The sequence below is a fragment of the Heloderma suspectum genome, chromosome 1, assembly GCF_057233095.1.
Source record: "Heloderma suspectum isolate Gila_16-S chromosome 1, 16-S_ref, whole genome shotgun sequence".
In the NCBI taxonomy this organism is placed as follows: domain Eukaryota; kingdom Metazoa; phylum Chordata; class Lepidosauria; order Squamata; family Helodermatidae; genus Heloderma; species Heloderma suspectum.
Genome location: NC_139458.1, coordinates 141,548,307 through 141,571,436, shown reverse-complemented (window position 1 = coordinate 141,571,436; position 23,130 = coordinate 141,548,307). Strand labels below are relative to the sequence as shown.

Below are 23,130 nucleotides of genomic sequence, written 5' to 3'. Positions count from 1 at the left end.
CTTGTGTGTGCCCCTTACAACTGCTGTTTGCCCTGGGGGGGCACACACAGAGCAGGCGTAGGCAACCTGGCGCCTTCCAGAAGTGTTGGACTACAACTCCTATCAGCCCCAGCTGGCATGGCCAGGGCTTATGGGAGTTGTAGTCCAAAACATCTGGAGGGTATCAGGTTTCCAACCCTTGGCACAGAGGTACCTGCAAGATCACCACTGGTGCCTCTTTAGCTCTTACAGCTTGGGGGTGGGGGGGTTGCACAGGGTTGCCCTATGCAATTGTGGGACTGTGCATTCATGTCTCGCTGTGTATTCATGTTAGGTACTCATACACCCTCATCTCTTGGTATTCCCTGTCCTTCAGAGCTCCTGCCTTCTTGGACCCCTGTCCCACAGCTTCCCTCTCTTCTCAAGCTCTCCTCTGGAGAACCCCAACCATCACCCCACAAACACTTCACCCTTTACATGCCTTTTCCAACCAACCACAAACAAATCCTTTGTGAGGATTCCCCCACGCCCCAGCTAAGCTGATCTTCCAATTCCATTCTAAACAGTTGCACTGACTACAAAGATTCTATGGCTGACCTTTCCCCAGGAGGAGGTAAAATGTTTGCAAGCTTTCTATAAAATCAGAGCAGCATAGCCAACGCTTAGCTGGGATTGATGGACCACAGCCAGTTTTAGCTTGTTACAGATAATGTATTCCACGTGTAGAGATGTCAGAACTAAGATGCTGCTTTTTCAGTCCTCTTCCAAAGATATAGCTGCTGTTCTTTAGTTTTCAGGGACCACACTGGTTTCCCATAAGTTCCAATATATAAATAACTCCCATCTGTTCCACAATTGCTCCCCACCATACATAGAACCTAATACAGAAAACTCATAACCAAACACTTTTGTGCTTTGCTCCACTTTATTAAAATGCAAAACAAATTTTAGTCACCAACCCTGTGTTAAATATAAACCCACTGGAAAGCCACGTTCCGTCTGCTCCCCCCATTCTGGGCCTGCTTCCTGGTCCCAGCACCAGGCTGACCAACACAACCCACAGAGTTCTGGGCAACTGCTTACGGCTATAAGACAGGCAAATTCCACCTACCTCCAGCCCAGCAGGTGGCAAAGGAAACGGCAGGCAGCACCAAAAATAGGGGTCGTCCCCACCGTGCCAGAGCCAGCCTGGCAGCAGGGGCAGCTTGACTCTCCTAGTGAAAGTTCTTGCCGGATCTGTGCCACCCTCTTACCCCTACCAATACTAATCGGAGGCTAAAGCAGCCCGAGTCGTGGTGTCTTTGGGGAGTGTCACAGGAAGAACAAAAACAAAAGAGATCCCTCTGCCCTCCCACCCATGCCAATCTGGAGTGTTCATTACGCTAACACCAACGCTGCAGCCATAAGACTGAGCAGTGCTCCTAATAGGCTGGGGTTCTCTCCCCCATTCAACACCCCACCCCACCCCTGGTCCCGCTGCTGACGCAGAAGGCCCTTTTCCCCAAGAGCCCCGGGACCCACAAGGCAGGAGCGGCAGTGCTGAGCAGTCTGAGGCAGGGAGCCCCAGGGCAGGTCCTGCCCACCCTTCCTTGGGGCTTGTCGCTGCTGATCCTGCTTGCCCAGTGGGAGGGCCTGGGACAGGACAAGAGAAACATGGGATAGGAACCAGTGCCTCCCAGCTCCCATTCCCACCTACTGTCCCCAGTGTGACCTGCAAGGCCAGCCAGATCAGCACTCATGGTCCAGCGCCTGGGCAGTCCTTTGCAGCCCTCCTCTGCCGCTCCAAGCCATGAAGGTGGGGAGAGGGAGAGGCTGGCCATGTCCGGCCCAGTTCTCATGTGCTGTTGCCCTGCTCCTGCTCAAAAAGTACCATGGCCAGCTGGGCACGGGAGCCCAGGCCCTCCAGGCTGCTCTGCACGCAGCGGTGATACTGCTCCTCGCTCAGCCGGGGGTTGCAGCTGTGGGGCCGGTGGTGCTGCAGGAGAGCAGGCTCCACCGCGCGGAAGACGTGCAGATTCGAGTACTTGACGAAAAGGTCGTAGATATCCATGGTCTCCAGGATGTCCTCGTTGTCCTGGGCGTCGGCCGCCATGCGGGTGCGGGCCGCCATGTAGTCGGCGTTGTAGAAGCACGCTTCGCTGAAAGCGTCACGGTCAAAGTGGCCGGCGTCCCGCACCAGGTCCAAGCCCGAAAGGGGCGAGGGCTGGTTGCGGAAGGCAATCGTGGGGTTGTAGCCCTGGAAGTGGATGGGGAAGAAGACCTGCCAGCTGTTGATGGTGTTCATGCGGCACCGGTTGAGGAACTCGGTGGTGACCTCGGTGCTCACACCGGCCACGAAGAAGAGGGTGTCCACAGGGTGCTTCTTGGAGATGATGTCCATCACCTTGATCTGGGAGGGGGCATCTGTCTTGACACTAATCCAGGGGATCTTCACTTGCGTGTAGCGCCGCTCGTACTCCGCGATGTGGGCCTTCACTCCCCCGAAGACGTCATTCTGAGCCACCTGCTGTGCCTCAAAAGGGTCGTAGATGAAGAGGAAGGTCAGCACGGCATTCTCGGCATTCTCAAAGGCTGTCGCAGCATAGACCTCGAGGAAGTGTGCAGCATAGTCTCGCTCCAAGGCCGTCAGCGGCAAGATGACGTTGACTCGGCTCGCCTCCGTCACGTAGGGCATCGGGATGATCTCCACCTCGCTGAGAGGGCGCAGGAGATGCACACGCTTGGCCAGTGAGCGGCTGTGCCCCTTCTGAGTCACCACCTCCAGCTGCAGATCCAGCGTGTACTCCATGCCTCGGGTAGGGTCGAAGCGGCGGTAGCCATTCAGCAGCTGCTGCTTGCGGACATGGAGCACCGGCTGGTATCGGTGGTTCAGCTCTTCCACCGCTGCAGTGACCACGTCTGCTACGTCCACGGCGTCCGCACCTTGGAGCTCGCACTTGGGGGCACCGTCCACACAGGCAAAAGCCGCCTCTTCAGTAAAGTAATCCCAGCGAAGCAACTCAAAGCGGGTCTTTGGCTGGAAAGGGGGTGCAATGCCAATGGGCCACGTGGTGCTCAGATCACCATCTGCAGAAAGGCTGCTAGTATTCTGAATCTCCAGCTGCAAGGACAGAGTGCAGAAGATAATCAATGCAGGCTCAGGAAAACTGTTTTTTCCAGAAGCCAAAAGCCCCAAATGAACTAGAGTCAGGCACACACACGCTCCTCATACTCCCTATGGTTAACAGCAGCTCCTGCTCTTACTCATTTGGCTGCTAACATCTTCTCTCTCTCTCTCTCTCTCTCTCTCACACACACACACACACACACACACTCACTCACACCCTACACATCTTTCAGGTAAATCCTTATTCAGAGGCTCAAGCCCTCTTTCCATGCAGTGTCTACCCACTACCAGTTATATTTATAATGTATATTTATATTGTAGTTTTATTGTTGTACGCTGTCTGAATGTGTTGTATGTAACAGGCAGTATAGAAACATTTTAAAATAAATATAATTACCATTTATACAATGCTTCTTAAAAATTAAGCACTATGTAATCCTGACATCCCCTTCATGGATCACTGCCTTGTTGTGGCGAAGGGGCTTGCGTAACTCAGTGAAGCCATAAGCTATGCCGTGCAGGGCCACCCAAGACGGACAGGTCATGGCAGAGAGTTCTGACAAAATGTGGTCCACTGGAGAAGGAAATGGCAACCCACTCCAGTATTCTTGCCAAGAAAACCCCATGGAACGTATCACAAGGCTAAAAGATATGACGCCGGAAGATGAGCCCCTCAGGTCGGAAGGTGTCCAATATGCTACTGGGGAAGAGCAGAGGGTATTTCCAAGTAGCGCCAGAAAGAGTGAAGCGGCTGGGCCAAACCCGAAAGGACACTTAGCTGTGGATGTGTGTGGCGGTGAAAAGAAAATCCGATGCTGTAAAGAACAATATTGTTTAGGAACCTGGAATGTCAGATCAATGAATCAAGGTAAGCTGGAGGTGGTCAAACATGAGATGGCAAGATTGAACATCGACATCTTGGGAATCAGCGAACTAAAATGGACAGGCATGGGCGAATTTAATTCAGGTGACCATCATATCTACTATTGTGGGCAAGAATCCCTTAGAAGAAATGGAGTAGCACTCATAGTCAACAAAAGGGTGGGAAAAGCAGTACTGGGGTACAATCTTAAAAATGATAGAATGATCTCAGTACGAATCCAAGGCAAACCATTCAACATCACAGTAATTCAAGTCTATGCCCCAACCACTGAGGCCGAAGAAGCTGAGGTTGATCGGTTCTATGAAGACCTACAACACCTTCTAGAACTAACACCAAAAAAAGATGTCCTCTTCATCATAGGGGATTGGAATGCTAAAGTAGGAAGTCAAGAAATCACCGGGATAACAGGCAGGCATGGCCTTGGTGTACAAAATGAAGCAGGACAAAAGCTAATAGAGTTTTGCCAAGAGAACATGCTGATCATAGCAAACACTCTTTTCCAACAGCACAAGAGGCGACTCTACACATGGACGTCACCAGATGGTCAATATCGAAATCAGATTGATTATGTCCTTTGCAGCCAAAGATGGAGAAGCTCCATACAGTCAGTAAAAACAAGACCTGGAGCTGACTGTGGCTCAGATCATGAGCTGCTTCTTGCAAAATTTCGGCTTAAATTGAAGAACGTCGGGAAAACCACTAAACTGTTCAGGTATGACCTAAATCATATCCCTGATGAATATACAGTGGAGGTGAGGAATAGATTTCAGGGATTAGACCTGATAGACAGAGTGCCTGAGGAACTATGGACGGAGGTCCGTAACATTGTTCAGGAGGCAGCAACGAAATCCGTCCCAAAGAAAAAGAAATGCAAGAAAGCCAAGTGGCTGTCTGATGAGGCTTTACAAGTAGCTGAGGAAAGAAGGGAAGCAAAAAGCAAGGAAGAAAGGGGAAGATATACCCAACTGAATGCAGAGTTCCAGAGAATAGCAAGGAGAGACAAGAAGGCCTTCTTAAATGAACAATGCAAAGAAATCGAGGAAAACAACAGAATGGGAAAGACTAGAGATCTCTTCAAGAAAACTGGAGATCTCAAGGGAACGTTTTGTGCAAAGACGGGCATGATAAAGGACAAAGAAGGCAGGGACCTAACAGAAGCCGATGACATTAAGAAGAGGTGGCAAGAATACACAGAAGAACTATACAGGAAAGATCTGAATGTCCCTGATAGCCATGATAGTGCGGTCACTGAACTTGAGCCGGACATCCTCGAGAGTGAAGTCAAGTGGGCCTTAGGAAGCATTAGTAACAACAAAGCTAGCGGAGATGACAGTATTCCAGCTGAGCTATTTAAAATCCTAAAAGATGATGCTGTTAAAGTGCTGCATTCAATATGCCAACAAATCTGGAACACTCAACAGTGGCCACAAGACTGGAAAAGGTCAGTTTACATTCCAATTCCAAAGAAGGGCAACGCCAAAGAGTGTTCAAACTACCGCACAATTGCGCTCATTTCACATGCCAGCAAGGTGATGCTCAAAATCCTACAAGCTAGGCTTCAGCAGTATGCGAACCGAGAACTACCGGAAGTACAAGCTGGGTTTCGAAGAGGCAGAGGAACTAGAGATCAAATCGCCAATATTCGCTGCATCATGGAGAAAGCAAGAGAATTCCAGAAAAATGTCTATTTCTGCTTCATTGACTACGGTAAAGCCTTTGATTGTGTGGATCACAACAAACTGTGGCAAATTCTTAAAGTGATGGGAGTACCAGACCACCTTACCTGTCTCCTGAGAAACCTGTACGAGGGTCAAGAAGCAACAGTAAGAACCAGAGATGGAACAACCGATTGGTTCAAAATTGGGAAAGAAGTACGACAAGGCTGCATATTGTCACCCTGCTTATTTAACTTATATGCAGAGTACATCATGAGAAATGCCGGGTTGGATGAATCAGAGGTCGGAATTAAGATTGCCGGGAGAATTATCAACAACCTCCGATATGCAGACGATACCACCCTAATGGCAGAAAGCGAAGAGGATCTCAAGAGCCTCTTGTTGAGGGTGAAAGAGGAGAGTGCAAAAGCTGGTTTGAAACTCAACATTAAAAAAACTAAGATCATGTCATCTGGCCCTATCACTTCCTGGCATATAGAAGGGGAAGAAATGGAAGCAGTGACAGATTTTACTTTCTTGGGCTCCAAGATCACCGCAGACGGTGACTGTAGCCATGAAATTAAAAGACGCTTGCTCCTTGGGAGGAAAGCTATGGCAAACCTAGACAGCATAGTAAGAAGCAGAGACATCACCTTGCCGACAAAGGTCCGTCTAATCAAAGCTATGGTTTTCCCAGTAGTAATGTATGGCTGTGAGAGCTGGACTATAAGGAAGGCTGAGCGCCAAAGAATTGATGCTTTCGAACTGTGGTGCTGGAGAAGACTCTTACGAGTCCCCTGGACTGCAAGGAGGTCAAATCAGTCCATCCTAAAGGAAATCAACCCTGAGTGCTCATTGGAAGGACAGATAATGAAGCTGAAGCTCCAATATTTTGGCCACCTAATGCGAAGAGAAAACTCCCTGGAAAAGACCCTGATGCTGGGAAAGACTGAGGGCAAAAGGAGAAGGGGACGGCAGAGGATGAGAAGGCTAGATAGCATCACGGATGCAATGAATATGGACTTGAGCACGCTCCGGGAGAGAGCGCAGGACAGGAAGGCCTGGCGTGCTATGGTCCATGGGGTCACGAAGAGTCGGACACGACTGAACGACTGAACAACAACAACAATCCTGACATGTTTGCCCTCATCACAACAGTGCCATGGGAGAGGCCATTATTACAAAAGGGGGGGAAAGACATAGAGATAGTGGCTTGTCCAAAGGCTGCACTCTGACTCCAATGCCAATCTCCCAGATCCAAGGACTCTCTCACACACACTCCCTCACACACCAACCACAGCCAGGTCAGGCACTTCACTACTTCACTTCAGGCCACCTTCGACAGGTGTGCATGAACACTTCAAAATGTTAAGCACAAGCCTTCCTCCTGTATTCCCCAAATAGTCCTTACATGCTTGATCACCACTAAACTCCATCCAGCAGCCACTTGAAAGCTATCTGCTCTGGAGAACATGGGAAGCCCTTTGTCCAGCAGAAGGTATTCCACTCAAGAAGCCACATTAGTGCAAGCCAAAGGCCTCCCCATAAACTGCACTGGAAAACCACAATACCTGTTATCCTGACAGGGCTGAACTTCCACCCATCCCAAGCCGCAACACGTTATTACCTGAGAATAACAGGAGGCTCAGAGAGCAGCAGTATATGGAGATCTACCATCCTGCCACCAGGTGGCAGTGTGGTCCCACAGTATGAGCCTGGCTCTCTGGGACTTGTATACATGCACTACTTTGCCCCATGAAGTAAAACATCAAGGTGAAAGAGGGGCCAGGTCATTCAAAGGAGCCCCGATTTAAGCCAATGTCTTCATACACATCTCTGAATGCAAGCAAGTGCAAACACAAAAAGATTTACACAGGACCTTGGACACAAATGGATCACCACCCCTGGAGGCTAGAAGCAGGCAATTCTAGAGAGGCCCTATCATACAAACATAAGAAGCTGCCTTATACCAAGTCAGATCATCTCACACAGTATTGTCAGCAATGACTGGCAGCGGCTCTGCAATTGAGCTATGGCCCTTTCCTACACGGCAGCAAATGGGATCCAATAACACTTCCATAAGCTGCTGTTCAGTTCTTAGCATGTCCAGGCCTTGCAACTCCTCAACACATTTAGCCCCAAGTCACAGCTGTGTTATTCTGAATGGCTGTGCTCTCTACTGGTCAAGCATGCCAAATTCAACATTCTGATACCCTCGCTTCTCATTTGATTACTAAAGCAAGTTTCTAGCCCATATGACAAAGCTGAGAACATTCACACATCTTCCCCTCCTTATGTTCCCCAGTCTTGGCTTAACTGATTCTGCTTCCATGAACAATATTTGTTAAGAATTTTGGATTTTTTTGGCTGACTCGCAACTCCTTGCTTATTTTGCATACATTATTCTGGACACAGAAACTGGGGTTCCATGTCACAGTGGGAAGAACTGCCAGGCAAGAAAGGATTTGAAGCCAAGTTACAGCTAACTCCATATGACTTTATAATGACCAGAGAAAAGGCTGGGCCTGTGCACTGAAGAACGACGCAAATGTGTCAGTGTTATGTACAAGGGATTAAGGAATATCATAATATCCTAAGCTACGCATCATTGCAGGCAGCCATTTTTACCTGTAACCCAAGTCCCTCATAGCTAGCAAGGAAGTTGCCACTTCTCTGCCCCAAGCAGCTCAAAGGCTACCTCCACTCCTCTTGGGGCTGAAGGCTGCAGACATGAATGTTAATAGGCCTGTCTTTTCTTCAAACCCCATCAAGAGCTTCGTGTTCCAGGTTCTTGGGCTGTCTGCTGCAATCATGAAAATCCAAATGCTGATTTATGTGTTGAATTCTGATAACCAATTCTCTGAAGAACATATACTACACTTTATGTAACTGTCTACCAAGCAACCAAGTGTTTCTGGATTAACCTGGGTATATTAGGCAGGCAGAAAAACTAGCCCACATGAGTCAGGAATCACCTGGCCTTCATGACGTCCTAGCCCAAGTGGCCCATTTTATCCTACCCTCTTTAAAAATAAAATAGAAGACGCCTAGGAAATGCCTCTTTGCGATTTTCCTGATGGCCAAACTTGATTCAGAATCTGGGGAAATGTTCAGCCATCTGCTAGAGCAGCCTTCCCAACCTGGAGATCTTCAGAGGTTCTGGTCTGCAACTCCCCTCAGGCCTAGCCAGTGTGGCCAATGATCAGGGATGATGGGAGATGTACTCTAAAAACATCTGAAAGGCACCCAGTTGGGAAAGTCTGTGTTAGAGAATAAGCATGATTTGATTCCTTGATTTCTGAGTGAGTAAGCTCAAGGGGAGCTCCTCTCACAGGCTTGCATGTTCCATTGCACCAAAGTACTGAAGCCTGCTCTTTATACTGTGTGACATTTAATTTATGCTACATTCACTTAATAAACTTTTAAACTTTATTTTGATTGTGTGCAAACCTAGATTTAGCAGTGTCTCAATTAATAATTCTAATTTAATTTCTGGCTCTGGCTTGGGAAATCTGGCCTTCGGCTCTGCCTTCAAAGTTGGCTTAATGTGCTTGCTTGTGTTATCATGCTACCTTTGCAGAGCATTAAAGTTGACCTGACAGCCTAGACATGGGATACCACCAAAACAGCCTGAATGCAGCATTACCCCAAGCACTTCAAGGCCCTTTGACCCAGGGTTCTCATTTCTCCCCACTGCATTTATATGTTAACAAGCAAATCTAAGTCTAAGGTAGGAGGAAAGTGGCATTTCCCCTTGGTTTAGGTCCCAGTCTGGAACAATCAGGAGCAGAGTTGGCATAGCTTTTAGTGGAGGTAAATAGATTTTACAATTGCAACTTTTACCACTCTTAAAAGAGAGGGGAGGTTTTTACCTATGGAAAACGTTTCATCATAAGATAATATACTTTTTTTTTCTTTCCTCCTATTTCTGTCTCTTTTTTTAAAGTTACTTTTAAATGGATTTTCATTTTTTATTACACACACACACTATTGTATATTATTTTCATGTGAAACACCCCAAGTGCCAACTAGCAGGGGCACCATATAAATAAATCACTTAAAAACTTATTATAACCCAAGGCAGTAAACTCAAATATTAATTTACTGCAGTAGAAAGAAAAGGAAAATCAATGTAATGTAACTCTTGAGCAACTGTAAGCATTTTAGCTCTGTATTTTACTATGTTCCCACGTTTTCATATATCTTAATATTCTGCTGGTCTTTTTTACATAAATCAAAAGGTTAATAGTAGAGTCTATGAAGATATCAATAACGCCACTCAGTTCTGCACTTGTTGCATGCAGAACTGCAGACTGTGAGCCAAGGTCCACCCTGATAGCCAGCGCTGCGGCCAGCAATGACATTAGGAGGTAGACTACTGTCTGGACTTATCTGGCACTTTACCAAAAGTAAACCTTCACTTCTGAATTCTTTATTTGCTGAACAGATATGCAAGCGTGCTGCCTAACTTCCAAATCTGGGACTTCGGTTAAGAATTTCATTTAAGGCAACTACTGCAACAACGCACAGTAAGATTCAGCTTGAGGTTATCTGGAGCAGGATGTGTTGCAGAATCACTGTTAACCAAAAGTTCTAAATATTTTAGTCTCACCTACTATACACCCTTGTGCATAGTAAAATGAATGGTACTTAGCAATGCCCTGCCCTAAATGAGTTGCCTTCCAGCATATCTAAACACTGAGCAGCAAACCTATGGCTAGGAACTGCAACAGTAGTTTCTCCACTGAAAAGAAGTGGTGGTGGCAGTGGTGTGTTTTTAATCCTTCTCCTGGCTGTTCTTTCTGCCCTGCAAACCACCACTGCTTCCAACCACTGACACAGCCAACAGCTGGGGGAATGACTTTTGCAGGGGAGAAGCAGTCAGTGGGGAAAAGGTTACGCATGCAAGCAAACACACATGTGCATATCACCAATTTCCCCCTGCAAATCCAACCCTTCCAGCTGCTCAGCCGATTTGCAGTAGAGAAACAACAGCCAGGGTTCAGAGCTCAGTGTTTGCTGCCAAACATTAGAGAACAACCCTCAGAGACTGAAGGTTGCCACAATCAAGCCAGAGTCCTCTCTCTCCCTTTTTCTTTTTAATGAGTGTGGAATGTGGGGGTGGGGGTGGGGGTGGGGGGGATAAGCAGGAATGTTAGAAATAAATATTGTAATTATGATCTGTGATATTGTTAATTATTTGGAAAGAAAAGGACAGACATTGTCAACCCTGAGCAAGAAATGCATTAAGCACCCTAGAACAGGGTGGAGAATCTTTTTTTTTTTGTTGAAAGCTACATCCCTTCGGGGACAGAAAAAACAAAGACAGCCATGCTGGTCCATGAGTAAAAAAAAAGATTGTTCCTAATAAAGGTATTGCCTAACTGTGGGTTTTGGCATTTTTCCTCCTGCATTTTGCATTCCCTTGGGGGCAATCTGTCAGGGGGACACGCTGGCAGCAGGCAGGGCCAGAGCCAGCAATGGGAGGAGCATCGTCTCTTTCTGTCCCCCGCTCTTTGTGACACCCCCTTCTCTCTCCCTGTTCCTCCCACATGCCATGGGCTGCCAGGGGGGAGGGACAGATTACTCTTGCCAGAGGTCTGAACGGATCACTTTCAGAAGGCTTCTGAAATCTGACCAAGGGCCACAAGTTGCCCACCCCCACCCTAGAAGTTATCAGAGGAGGCATGGGCTCTATTATTTTGCATTGTGCAATACGACTGACCTTCTGGTAAATGAACTTGGCACCAGAATGGAGACTGGAATCAAGCAAGTCAGAAGAGTCAAGCAAGTCTCCCCCAGTTCAACCAGTTACAGGCCTAGAATCCTAATCACTCCCCATGTGGCACGCCCACCTTACCTGTAGCTGCTGGATCTCTTGGTACGTTTGCTCCAGCTCTACACGGGCAAAATGTCTGTGTAGCCGGTACATCTGGACAGGGTCCAGCACTGGATGAACGGTGAATGCTGCATTGAATCGTGGATCGCGCTCTCTCTCAGGATCAGTGTTCTTTCCAAGCTCAAAGTACTGGTAATGTAGGCCCTTGTGGGGAGGAGAGAGAGAGAGAGAGAAATCTTCAGAGTCAGTTTTCACCCCACCCCACCAAACATGTCTGGGTTGAATAATTTAGCCCAGCATTAGTTAAAAAAAAATGGAAAACGACAAAACCATGTCTCATGTTTAAAAAGATATCAAGTTTAAAAGTTATTCACATTTCTGAAACCAGCCAAAAGACATAATAAAATAGGGATGGGGAATGTCCGACCCACAAGCCAAATGTTGGCCCACCAGCGCAGCCCATGGGGCCTCAGGTGAAGCCCCTCCCCAAAGCCCCACCCCCTCAGAAGGGAGAAGAGGTGGGAGTTGCTTGGCTCCTCTGTCGCCTACCCTCACATGGAAAGTCAGAGGAGTTGTAAAGCTGGTGCTTTGGTGGGCTTCACCCTGCCCAAGCTTTCTCTAGCAAAGAAAAGCCTTGGCAGAGCAAAGCTGACTCCCCAACTGAGGTGCAGGCTGGAAGGACCTGATGACATCAGGAGGAGGGGGGCCACCCCCTGATGTCATGGACAGGCCCCCCACCACCCGGACATCATCCAGGCTGTGGGGTTGCTCCACGGAGACAATCCAGCCCCTGAACCAAAAAAGGTTCTGCACCCCTTTTATAAAAGGTAAGATCATCATCTTCATCACTCAGAAAGGTATGTTGAGAGATGGAGCACCTGGGGGGGGATCTTCACAACAACGGAATGAGAAGCGCGTTGGAGTATTACCTGGATTTTCATGGAATCGGCTTTGGTCCATCAGGGACACACAAAGCAAGATAAGCCAAGTGTAGCGTACCTTCGAAATCTGCTTTTCAGTGCTTGAAAGGAACATACTTCTGGGTGGGGTGGGGTGGGGTGGGGGGAGTAGAACTGAACTTCACCGAACAGGCAGGGGCAGCTCAACCAATGAGAGAGGCTTGTTTCTCGCTCCTCTCCAGGCTCCTCGCTGCTATTACATTATGAATGGAGAGCAACTAATTTTCCCTGTGTGTGCAGATTTCCCTGAAGGAACCAAAATGCCTAGTGCAGAATCTGAAGACTCCTGAGAGTTCCACCCCACACCAATATCCCAGCAATCTGCTGCAGAGTTATTGCTCCCACCCCATTTTTCCCCATGTGTGCACTTTTGGCTATTGCTTCCAACCCCCACTTTTTCCCTTTCGCCTTTTCCTTGCTTGCAATGAGAAGCTCCCCCTACTGCAAGAAAGCTAAAGTGATAATAGTGGAGAAGGGACTTTACATAACAGAGAAACTACAGAACATCAAAGAAGCACAGCATGGCAATAGCCACTGAAGAGAGCATTAGAGAAGCAAAAGAGTGCTTTAGGGCAAGTTACTAAAGTTAGCCTTTAACCCTTGCACTGCAGGAGAGCAAGATTTATTTCTTACTTCTGAGCAGACATGCACAGAAGAGGGGATATGTTAAAGATTAAAAGCAGGCTACCTAAGGTAATTGAGGGTCTCCACTAGGGCGGTAATGTGAGGGGCTGCTGCTGCGCTCTTGGGGATTTTCTCTATGGGAATGGGAAAAACTACTTCCATTGGGGAAACAAGACAGAATGGGGCGTCCCACCCCCACTGGTAGGTCACAGAGGCATGCCTAGGATTTAATGCGGGGAGGGGGTGGGGGGACACAAGGCACACTGTGGTAGAATTGCCAGGGAGCTGCTTTCAGTTTTTAAAAAGTTGGAGTAAAAGGAGTTTCAGAAAATGTGGCTTTTCAAGAGGGAAATGGCTGGTTGGCAGCGGATTGGTGACGACATCCTCTGTTGTGAAGGGCCTCAAACTGCTCTAACTTTGCACTAAATCGCTCATGAAGACCGTCCCCTTATACCCAGCTGGGCTCTCAAAAATCTACCAGCACTTGTGATAAGAGCCTGAAGAGGAGAGACTTATTGATTGCATGTTAGGGCTGCTACACATGTGACATTTCCCCCTATATGAAATACATATAATCACAGCAAAATAGACCTTTGAACAGTTCTGGTAAGTACACAGGCGCACTCTCTTTCCCCTTGTATGTGTCCCTGAAGAAATGCTGTCCCATGTGAAGCAGCCCCCAGAGGGCTAGGGCAAGGGATGGGGGCAGCTCAGTGGAACAAATCCTCACCTCATGTTCTGCCACACAGTCTACGCCCGTGTAGTCAATGATGCAGCGCCCCAGCCACTCATCAGGACGGGCGCTCAGGATGTCATTCCGGCAGCTTTCCAAGTGAGGCTGCAAACGCAGGAGCAGGGCCCGGGATAGGAGGTAGCCAAACCCACCATAGCAGTAGCGTCCTTGAGTGTCCCCACCAATGAACTCCTCAGGCCGGCCCATGTAGAGCAGAGTGTCAATGCTGAGGTGAGAGGCCAAGCGGTTCACCCGATGGGCCTCTGTGTAGGTGTCGTCCTGCACCAGGAACACCCAGTCGAAGTCAGCCATGTAATGGTCTAGCACGTACTTTACGGTCTGATACATGTTCCAGATGGGCCTCTCGTCGCCATGAGTCACCACCATCATGCCATGAGGTACCTTGCGCCCCCGTGTGCCCGTGAAGTAGACCAGACGCTCCAACCGGTGGCCCAGTGTGCGGTTCACCGCCACTGCCAAGGAGTGCAATGTGTTCTTTGAGGTCAGCACACCCACAAAGAGACGCTGCCGCATGCCCAGCTCCGTGCTGATGTATCGGGTCCTTCGGGAATGAGGAAGCCAGGCAGAAAGAAAGAGAGACAGAGAAAACAAGAGCGCTAAGCAGGGGCAGGAAAGTCCCTTCTTCCCCACATCCCTCCCTACCAAGGGAGGAAAATCTCTGCCTGGCATTTCTGAGCAAGTCCCCAAACTCCCTCTGGAGTATTTGAAGACTGGACACTGCCTAAAGGGGGACTTTGCACTGGCAACCATGTTCAGACTCCTTAAAACCCAGTTGATCCATAAAATCCACCATCCTCATCCCCACTAGCACATGCCTGCAACAGTGTAGTTGGGAACTCCTTCCGTGTGGTGCATTCCCAAGCAGCTGCAGTGCATGTGCACATGTGTGAGAATACAAAAACCTTGTGGCTGGGGCCAATCACATGGGTCTTCACCCAGCCAAGAGGGAAAATGACGATCGGGTTCCATGAGGTTCCAGCATTTACACACACACCACAGCCACACGAGAGTGCACCATAGGGAAGCAGCTCCATGCTGCTGTGCACATATGCAGCATATAGCTACACCCCGCAGACGGGGAATCTGTCTTTTCTGCTTGTACTTACCCCTGGAAAGTACCAAGTATATTGCTGTTAAGCAATAATAGTCCTGTCTGTTCCACAAGTACAGATACTCTGGCACCCTGGGCATTTACCAAAGCTCAAATCTTACTTCTTTCAGTGAGCACTGCATTATAAGTGTCCAGGAAAAAAACACATTGCTGCATTTGTAGTTAAGTTTTAGAATATTGTGCCAAGACCTTATTAAAAATGCTGTGCTCTCTCTGAAGAGATATGTGCATCCAACAAGCTGAGCCATCAAGAGTTTAGTAAAGGGGGGAAAACAAACACATAAAAGACTTTCCTGGCTCCATCTGCTTTCCAAGAGATGCTGGTTTAAATGGGTTGCTAAATAAACATGAGCATCTTTTTGGAGGCACCACATTTGGAAATCCTGCAGGGGAGGGTACACCTGCGCAGGGCCATCACCAAAAGGGATCAGCGACTGGGGTGCATCTGCTGTTTAACCCACCAGTGTCCAAGCCTGACCAGCAATAACCTGGAGACTGTTTAGTAACTAACGTCCAGTCCGGTACAAGTTGGGCTAACTCATGCCAATGGTCAGAATGGGGGGGGGGGGTGTTGACAGCTCTTTAGCCCTCATCAACATCGAGGCAAGCAAAGCAACAGCCAAGAATGTGCTCAGTTCCCAAGTACCGATGCAAGGAATCCAGATTTTCATACACATTCTAGAGCAAGCAGACCTCACCAGTGGATCCACCTGTGATTCTAACAGTTATTGTGCAAAAAGAAAACAAATGCTAGGGAAGGCCCCTTGCAAGTACATTATAGGGACAGACAATACACCAGAGAGCAACATCACTGCCTCCAAAGTTCTCTACCCATTTTTTGCCTCATCTGGGAGAGTTCCCACTCCACCTTGAGGTTCACTAGTTTTCCAGATCATTCTCTCCACCGAGGAGATCTAAACCTGTTTTCAATCCCAAAAAACAAGTTCCCACAAGGCTGGGAGAACCAACCACAATGTCAACACCACTATTTTTATTATTTTATTTACAACATTTATATAGCGTTCCACATCTAGACTATAATGTCTGAGTGCAATTTCTATGATTGATAGGGTGACTTTGCAGAGGGTTTTTGCATATATTTTTAAAGGACCACCATGTCAGTCATGTTGTAACTGTACCCAACCTCTAAGTCAGCTAAACAAATAAACCCAGCGAAACAAATGAGTGAAATGCCAGAGGGTGAAGCCATGACCATAACTGAGCAGATTCCACTTGGCCTGGGACAGAACCGATCCCCCTTTCAAGCCAGATATGAAGCCATCTGCAGCCTCCATCACTACACACCCACCTAAGGAGCTAATCATAATCTCCAGCTGAGTAGAAAGAGGAAACAGCCATAGTACAAGGCTCATGAGAGGAGGAGGGGAGGGTGCCAAGACTAGAATTCCAATCCTAAGGAATTGAGGTTCCCATCACAGTCCGATTGCTGCACGTGCAAGTCCTGAAAAGATATATCTCAAGAGGGTGGAAAGACACTGACAACTCCCATAGGGAGACTTCTCATAACAAGAGGAGGTGGATGGGGGCTGCACCAGGCAAACTGGGGGAGAGGGGATTTATCTGGCTCACTGTGACATTACAGTGGGAGCTGGGAGGCAGGTGGCCTGTCTCATACAATTAGCTGCAGATTTTAATTATTCAAATGCATCAGGAAACCATTCCCACCCACCCACCCCCACCTCTAACCTCGCTCATACAGTGGGCTCATTCAGCCCCTCCACTTCCTGCCCATCCATCCCTCCCTCCCTCCCGGGGACAACACAGCTCATTCAGTCCCTCATCCCTGGGCCCCCAATCTCTAATGTTGATCTCTCAGCCAGTTTGCAGATTTTGAGTTGGGGCACACAGGAGAAGGGAGAGGCAGTTTTGAGCATCCTGGTGATGGGGACCGCAGAGGGATGATTAAAATGGGTGTATACCCCACACTTCATGAATCAGGAGAGGCTGGGGAACAGAGATTAGGAGTGAAAGAATTCAGACCATCAGCAGCACTTCCCTGCTGGGAAGGTGAGAAATAAAGATGCCAGCACACTCTGCAGAGACAGGCAGGCAGGCAGGCAAGGAAGGGAGAGAGAAAGAGACACAGCAAACACACAGAATCTGGTACAGAGAAAGTTGTTAAGGATAAGAGGCTGGCATAGTTAAACCTTGTTAAGAGCAGGACAATTCCCTAAAAAGGAGAGGAAAGGCTTAAGAAACATGATGAGAGACTAGCCAGAGATAAAGGCAAGCTCCCAGTCAACATCTGGAGTCACAAAGCCTTCTGGAACTCCAGGAGGCAATATTAACTGCTAGTGACCACTCTCTCGCTTTCTCATATGGGCGCATGCATGTGCACACACACGCGCACGCGCACACACACACACAGAGGATTGGAATTAGCAGATGTCAAAATAATCAGAATAACTGACACTTTTGACTAAAAAAGATGTTTCCTGCCCGTATAGAAATATCTACACAGTTCTGATTAACAGGACTGGGCCCATCTCCTGCTGGTACACAGGGACCATTGCAAAACCACTGCAGGCTGTCCAAACTCGTGGCTTTTTGAGCACGGGTAGATCCATGGGCAGAAAAAAAACTTCTCTTTTCTAGGGGACTTTCCACACTTTGGTTTGTGTGCTACACCATCCAGCTATGAGCATGGAAAGCTGCAGTGAGGATGTTCCAGGACACAGCTGGTCACATATGAAGTAGAATGACCTCTATCTCCCAAAAAGCAAACTCGATAAGAGAAGAGAAGAGAAGAGAAGAGAAGAGAAGAGAAGAGAAGAGAAGAGGGCAAGCCCTCTGGTAGGAAGAATAAGCCAGAGCAGTGGAACCTAGAGATAAGGGGCAATAAGTCCAAATATACCACCTAATGAAAACAAAAAAATGCTGTGGTCCCTTAGAAACAACACCCAACTCCACCCCAAACGGATTCTTTAAAATGTTACCCTCCTTTTACTGCGGGTGAGCAACCTACTCGACTCCCTGTTCCTTCACATCTTCTACCACCATCACCACATCCTCCTTGAGCAAGGGGGAAATAAGCAGTGGGAAGATGAGTAGTGGGTTGCATGCAATATCTGCCTTGGACCTGGGAGCCCAGGGAAGACTGCGCAGCCCCACATGGTGTCAGCATCCCAGCCCGCACTCTCTTGCTCCCCCCACCCACTCCCCTATGGCTGTGGGTGGAGACAGCTCAGGACTGACCAACTTGACCAGCTGCGTGTTGACCAGCTCCCTCCTAGAAGACAAACAGTAATGGCCATATCCTCTTCCACTCAAGAAATTCTGCAAGAGACAATAGCTACTCATCCTAGGTGAGCAGCTACTTACAGGGGTGAAATTAGTGACTTTAAAATTGCAGCCAGGACACATAGTAATGCAAACCATCAGCACGCTGTGGGGGCCGGCAACCTGGTGCCCTCCAGATGTTTTGGACTAGAATTCCCATCAGCTCCAGCCAGCACGGCAAATGGTCAGAGATAAAGGGAACTGTAGTCAAAAACTTGTAGAGTGCACCAAGTTGTATACTCCATTTCATTGCTGACAAACTCACAGAGCCACATATTCCCAGGCCTGCAATTTGGACTAAGACTGGGGTGGGAAAACTCCAACTGCCTGCAAGCTGCAGTTGTATATTTTAATGCTAAACTAGTCTCTCAGGGATAGGCAACCCAGTGGCCTCCAGATGTTTTGAGCTACAACTCCCATCAGCCCTCGCCAGCACGGCCAATGATCAGGTATGATTGAAGTTGTAGCTGGGGGGGGGGGGCAGCAAAGCTAGAAGTGGTCAGAGCCACCCCCACTCTCTCTTCCCCCAACTACCCAGCAGGCTGCCAGGAAAGGGAGAGATCGCTTTTGCCAGAGCTCTGAATTGATCACTTCCAATGGGCCTTTTAAATTAGACCAAAGGCCGCATGAAATCAGGCAGAGGGCTACAGGTTGCCCATCCCCTGGACTAAGGGAAATCAACACAGGAACCAGCAGAATCCTCATGTGGTTTGCAGGTCTTTGCTGAATAAGCCTACTAAACAACTGAAAAATCTTCTCTGAACATACCCTAAAGGTCAATTCACACGACCACATTTTGGGGCTTACATAAACACCACACTCTTCCTTTTAGTCTGGATTCAATAGATTTGTAATTCTGCAAATGCCTGAGTGCTCCATCATCAACCAGGCCTCGCATATAGGGAGAATCCGAATGTGTGTTGATCATGTGTGTTCCCCCCACCCCCCACAAACACACAGGGGTGCAGGGGCAAAGGGAGCTACAGGGCTTTTCAGAACTGTGACAGCCCTGTGTATGTTACTGGAAGGGACTGGAGTTTATACATACCTTGTATAGGTGTGTATATGCAAAGTGGGAGGAACAACCCACTCAAAGAGTCAGAGATTTTAGACTTTGGACAAGGACACATGCAAATCCATCATTTACGCATCATTGCAAATTTAAGTATTCACAACAGAATGATAAATCAGGAACTGAGAGGATGGCAGACCACATAGATGGCTCCACCATGCCTGCATCCTTTTGGGGGCTGGCAAACAAGGCCACAGACTAGAAACGTATCTACACAACTAGCCAAAGCATGCCTGAAATGCATTTTAACCTTTGCAGGATATTCCTAGGAACAATGTGCAGTCCAGACATAATGAATGGAGATTAGCATTGCTGTAGGAAATGGGGTCATATTTATTTTTTAAACAAATGGGAGACATGCAGTTTAACGCTAGAAAAAGGGACCCCGCAGTTAAAAAATTATTTTTAAAACTTCCACAAATTGCAAGGCATTGCTGGGAGCAGGCCAAGTGGAGTATTCTTGCTGGTATACATAATCCACCCTCCAGATAGATGAGCACTGTACTGTTATAGTAGGAAAGTATAGAGCCCCTATCACATTTTACCCATTTAAAAAAATCCACACAGCATTCATTTGTGCAACAGAAATGGTAGCTAGTAGGGGGAAATGCATTTCACAGTGTCAAAATATTGTCTTTTGAGAACTGGGGGAAAAAACATATCCCACCTTTCTTCCATGTAATTCAGGGCAGTGAACGGAGAAATGCATTACCCCTGCCGCAGAAGGGCTTCTGTGAAGGAAAATGCCTGAATCACCCCAATAAACTGTACAGAGATCTGGTGTAGTGTAGTGGCTTGGAGACCAAACTGCGGATCAGGAAGTTCCTGGTTTGAATCTCACCTCTGCCATGAACTCACTAGGTGGCCTGCTGCCCTCAGTCTCCCCGCTTCCCCCATCTGCAATATGGGGATTAATAACACCGACTTACCTTACAGGGTTGCTGTAAGGATTACAACTAGACAATGCAAATGAAGCATTCTAAATACTTGAAAGCACAATACAAATGTTAAGCATAATCCTTCTTACATTCATTAATCAAAACACAACTGTCTCAAAAGGCTCTGAAGAAGCCCAAGAAATAGTTCTGTGACTCAGTCCTCACTCATCCAGCCTGCTCTGGAGGAGCCACAGACATCATGCTCAGTCCACAGTAACCATAGCCATTGCCACTCCTCCCCACGCTAACCCACCTCCTCCTTCCAAAGGAAACTATTTGTACAGAAGGACTTCCTGAATAGCAAGAGCAGAGCCCCAAGCTTTCCGGTGGGAGATCATAAGAGGAGGGCAGCAGTCTGAGTAGGGAAGAGATGAGGCAATTGGAAGGGGGCTCAGAGATCCACGGTGCTCAGTGCCCACTATCAGGTGACAGCTCTTCCAAAAACATGTGCCCCGACCCTTCTGCATCATGGCCCACCATCGCTTTTTCACTGGAAGCCAAGGGTTGCCAAAAAGCAACGTCTAAACCCTTCCTGGCCTGAAGAGCCCCAAAGAGTTTAATAAAAAGGGTTTCCTTTCTTATCTTCAGCTGCAACCACCACAGGAAATAGCCCATGAATCTCCAGCCAGGAAATTAGGGACTGAGGTACACACAACTGTGTGCCGTTGTACTTATCACAGGCCACTTCTTCATATACTTCATATAAATATTCATATAATATAATATTCTTCATATTCATATAAAGAATTCGCTTTCATGAGATGTAGTGATGGCCACCAATTTGGACAGCTTTAAAGGGGATTATACAAATTCTTGGAGGACAGAGCTATCACTGGCTACTAGTCATGAAAGCTATATTTTACCTCCAGGATCAGAGGAGACAGTACGCCTCTGTATACCAGTTGCTGGGGAACATGAGCGAGGTGATGCTATTGCACTCATGTCCTGCTTGTGGCCTTCCCATAGGTTGGCCGCTGTGTGAACAGAATGCTGGACTAGATAATCTGACCCAGCACAGCGATCATCTCTAGTCAGGCAGTTAGGTGATGGACATGGGCCTTGGAAGGGGCAGATTCACATCCCACCTATACCAGGTGGGATTCACTGTGTGGCCTTGAGCAAATCTTTCAGCCTATGTTTCCTAGTCACCTACCTCACAGGAATATAGCGAGGGTGAATACAATACAAATTCTACATAGCACTGTTCAGCAGTCTGTTCTCACATAAAGGGAAAGCTGATGTACAAATATTTATGTCTGTACTCCAGCAACTATATGGACTCAGAAACAGGCCACCTGATGTGGTGTATTCAGCAGCATAACAAAAGAAGGTAAAGATTGTTCCTATATCTCTGAGCATCTAAGGCCCACAAGATGAAGGAACATGAACAATGGCAGAGAAACAAGGAAGCAATTGAGATCGCCTTTGGGAAACAGCTCATATCCTATATGTCTATCTGTACATACCCTTCCTCCCCACCCCACTCGTTTCCTTTCCCCATAGATACCTGATTGTTTTCTTGGCAGCCTTGCCTGGGTTTGGAGGCTTGTAGGGTAGGACGCGGGGTTCCCAGCTCTGTTCAGGCTCCATGCCCAGCCCCCCAGGCACAGAATTGGGCTTGCGGGCAGCGTTGCCTTGCCCCGCTTGGTGCTGCTGTTGCTCCAGGCCCCCATCTCGTAGGCTGCCCTGGCTGAGCCCGCACGGCTCCTCTACCCAGGTTACACTGAGCAAGCTGAGCGTGAAACCGAGGGATACCCCAACCACCACAGGCCCCACAGGGCGCAGAAGCGACAGAACCAAAGAGAAGCGCATGGCACAACTGGAGAGGGGGGTGGGAGGCACCTGGGGCACAAAGGGGGGCCCTGAGGTAAAGGGACACAAGGGGGAGTACCTCAGTGTGTAAGGGGCGGGGGAGAAGGATCACTGAAGTGGGGTCAAAAGGGAGCCTTTCCAGGTGTGGGAGAAGGGGAAGCCAGTGGGGGATGCTGGGGCAGGGGGAAACCAGGGACCCTGGCCAGGAAGGTCACCAAGTGGTCTCTTTACGGGTCATGGGGATCGGAGGCTCCTACCAGGACGGATCACTCCGGCGAGGCGGGGCGGAAGCGAGGAGCGAACCTGGTACCGGCTTCGGCTCCTGAAAAGGGGGAGGGGCAGCTCTTGCTGCCAGGCAACGTAGGAGGGCGGGCGCGGCCCAATTCTGGAACTCTTGCGGGAGCGGAGGAGCCTATTGGTCTAGCCGTTCCATCCTGACCCGGGACGTGGCGGGGGGGAGTCGGTTCCGCTTCTGTTCTCGCGGAAGGGCGGGGGAAGCGGAGAAACGTCACTCCCGCTGGTCCGAGGAGAGCCGCCGCCAGCACCGTCCGACGTGTCACCCCGTGTAGCCCCGCCCCCTCCACCAGCCGTCACGGGGCCCGCCGCGCCCCCTAGCCCCCCAGCCAATCCCTGGCCGAAGACGCGCGCTCGTCAGAGCCGCCTTAAGAGTTCTGGCCGCGATTGAAATTGGGGCTGGCAGGATTTAGGGGCGCCGGTTTCCCGGGCTGGTTCTTGGATGGTTCAAAGCATGAGTTAAAAGTGTCATCAACACGGTGACGCTGGATTTGCACATGGAGCAAAATGAGCGGCAGAAACGACTCTGCTATTTCAGTCTGCTGGTCGGTAAAGAATGATCTCGGAAGAGCACGTTAAAACAGCAACAAGCTCCCTGCAAGTAGAAAACTAGCAAAGCAGGGTGATGCCTGGGTTAGACTATTTCCCCTGCTGTGCTAATTTTCTACTTACAGGGAGGTTGTGGCTTTTTAAATGTAGGGAAAGATTCAAATAGGTGCCCTTCTGCAGTCTAAAACGGGTTTTTCTAATCCACCGTCTCAGGACCTTACCACCTCATTCTGCTGCATGACCCGGCCTTACAGG

General features: G+C 48.5%; 1 protein-coding gene across 1 annotated transcript; it reads right to left on the bottom strand.

Moving 5' to 3' along the window:
* Positions 1–885: 885 nt before the first annotated feature.
* CHPF (chondroitin polymerizing factor) lies at positions 886–22,617 on the bottom strand. Its single transcript, XM_084804755.1, has 4 exons — positions 21,728–22,617; positions 13,776–14,340; positions 11,484–11,666; positions 886–3,079 (listed from the first exon to the last, which is right to left on the bottom strand). Exons 1-4 carry the CDS (start codon positions 22,030–22,032, stop codon positions 1,814–1,816), a joined length of 2,319 nt encoding a protein of 772 aa, XP_084660881.1. The 5' UTR covers positions 22,033–22,617; the 3' UTR covers positions 886–1,813.
* Positions 22,618–23,130: the final 513 nt, after the last annotated feature.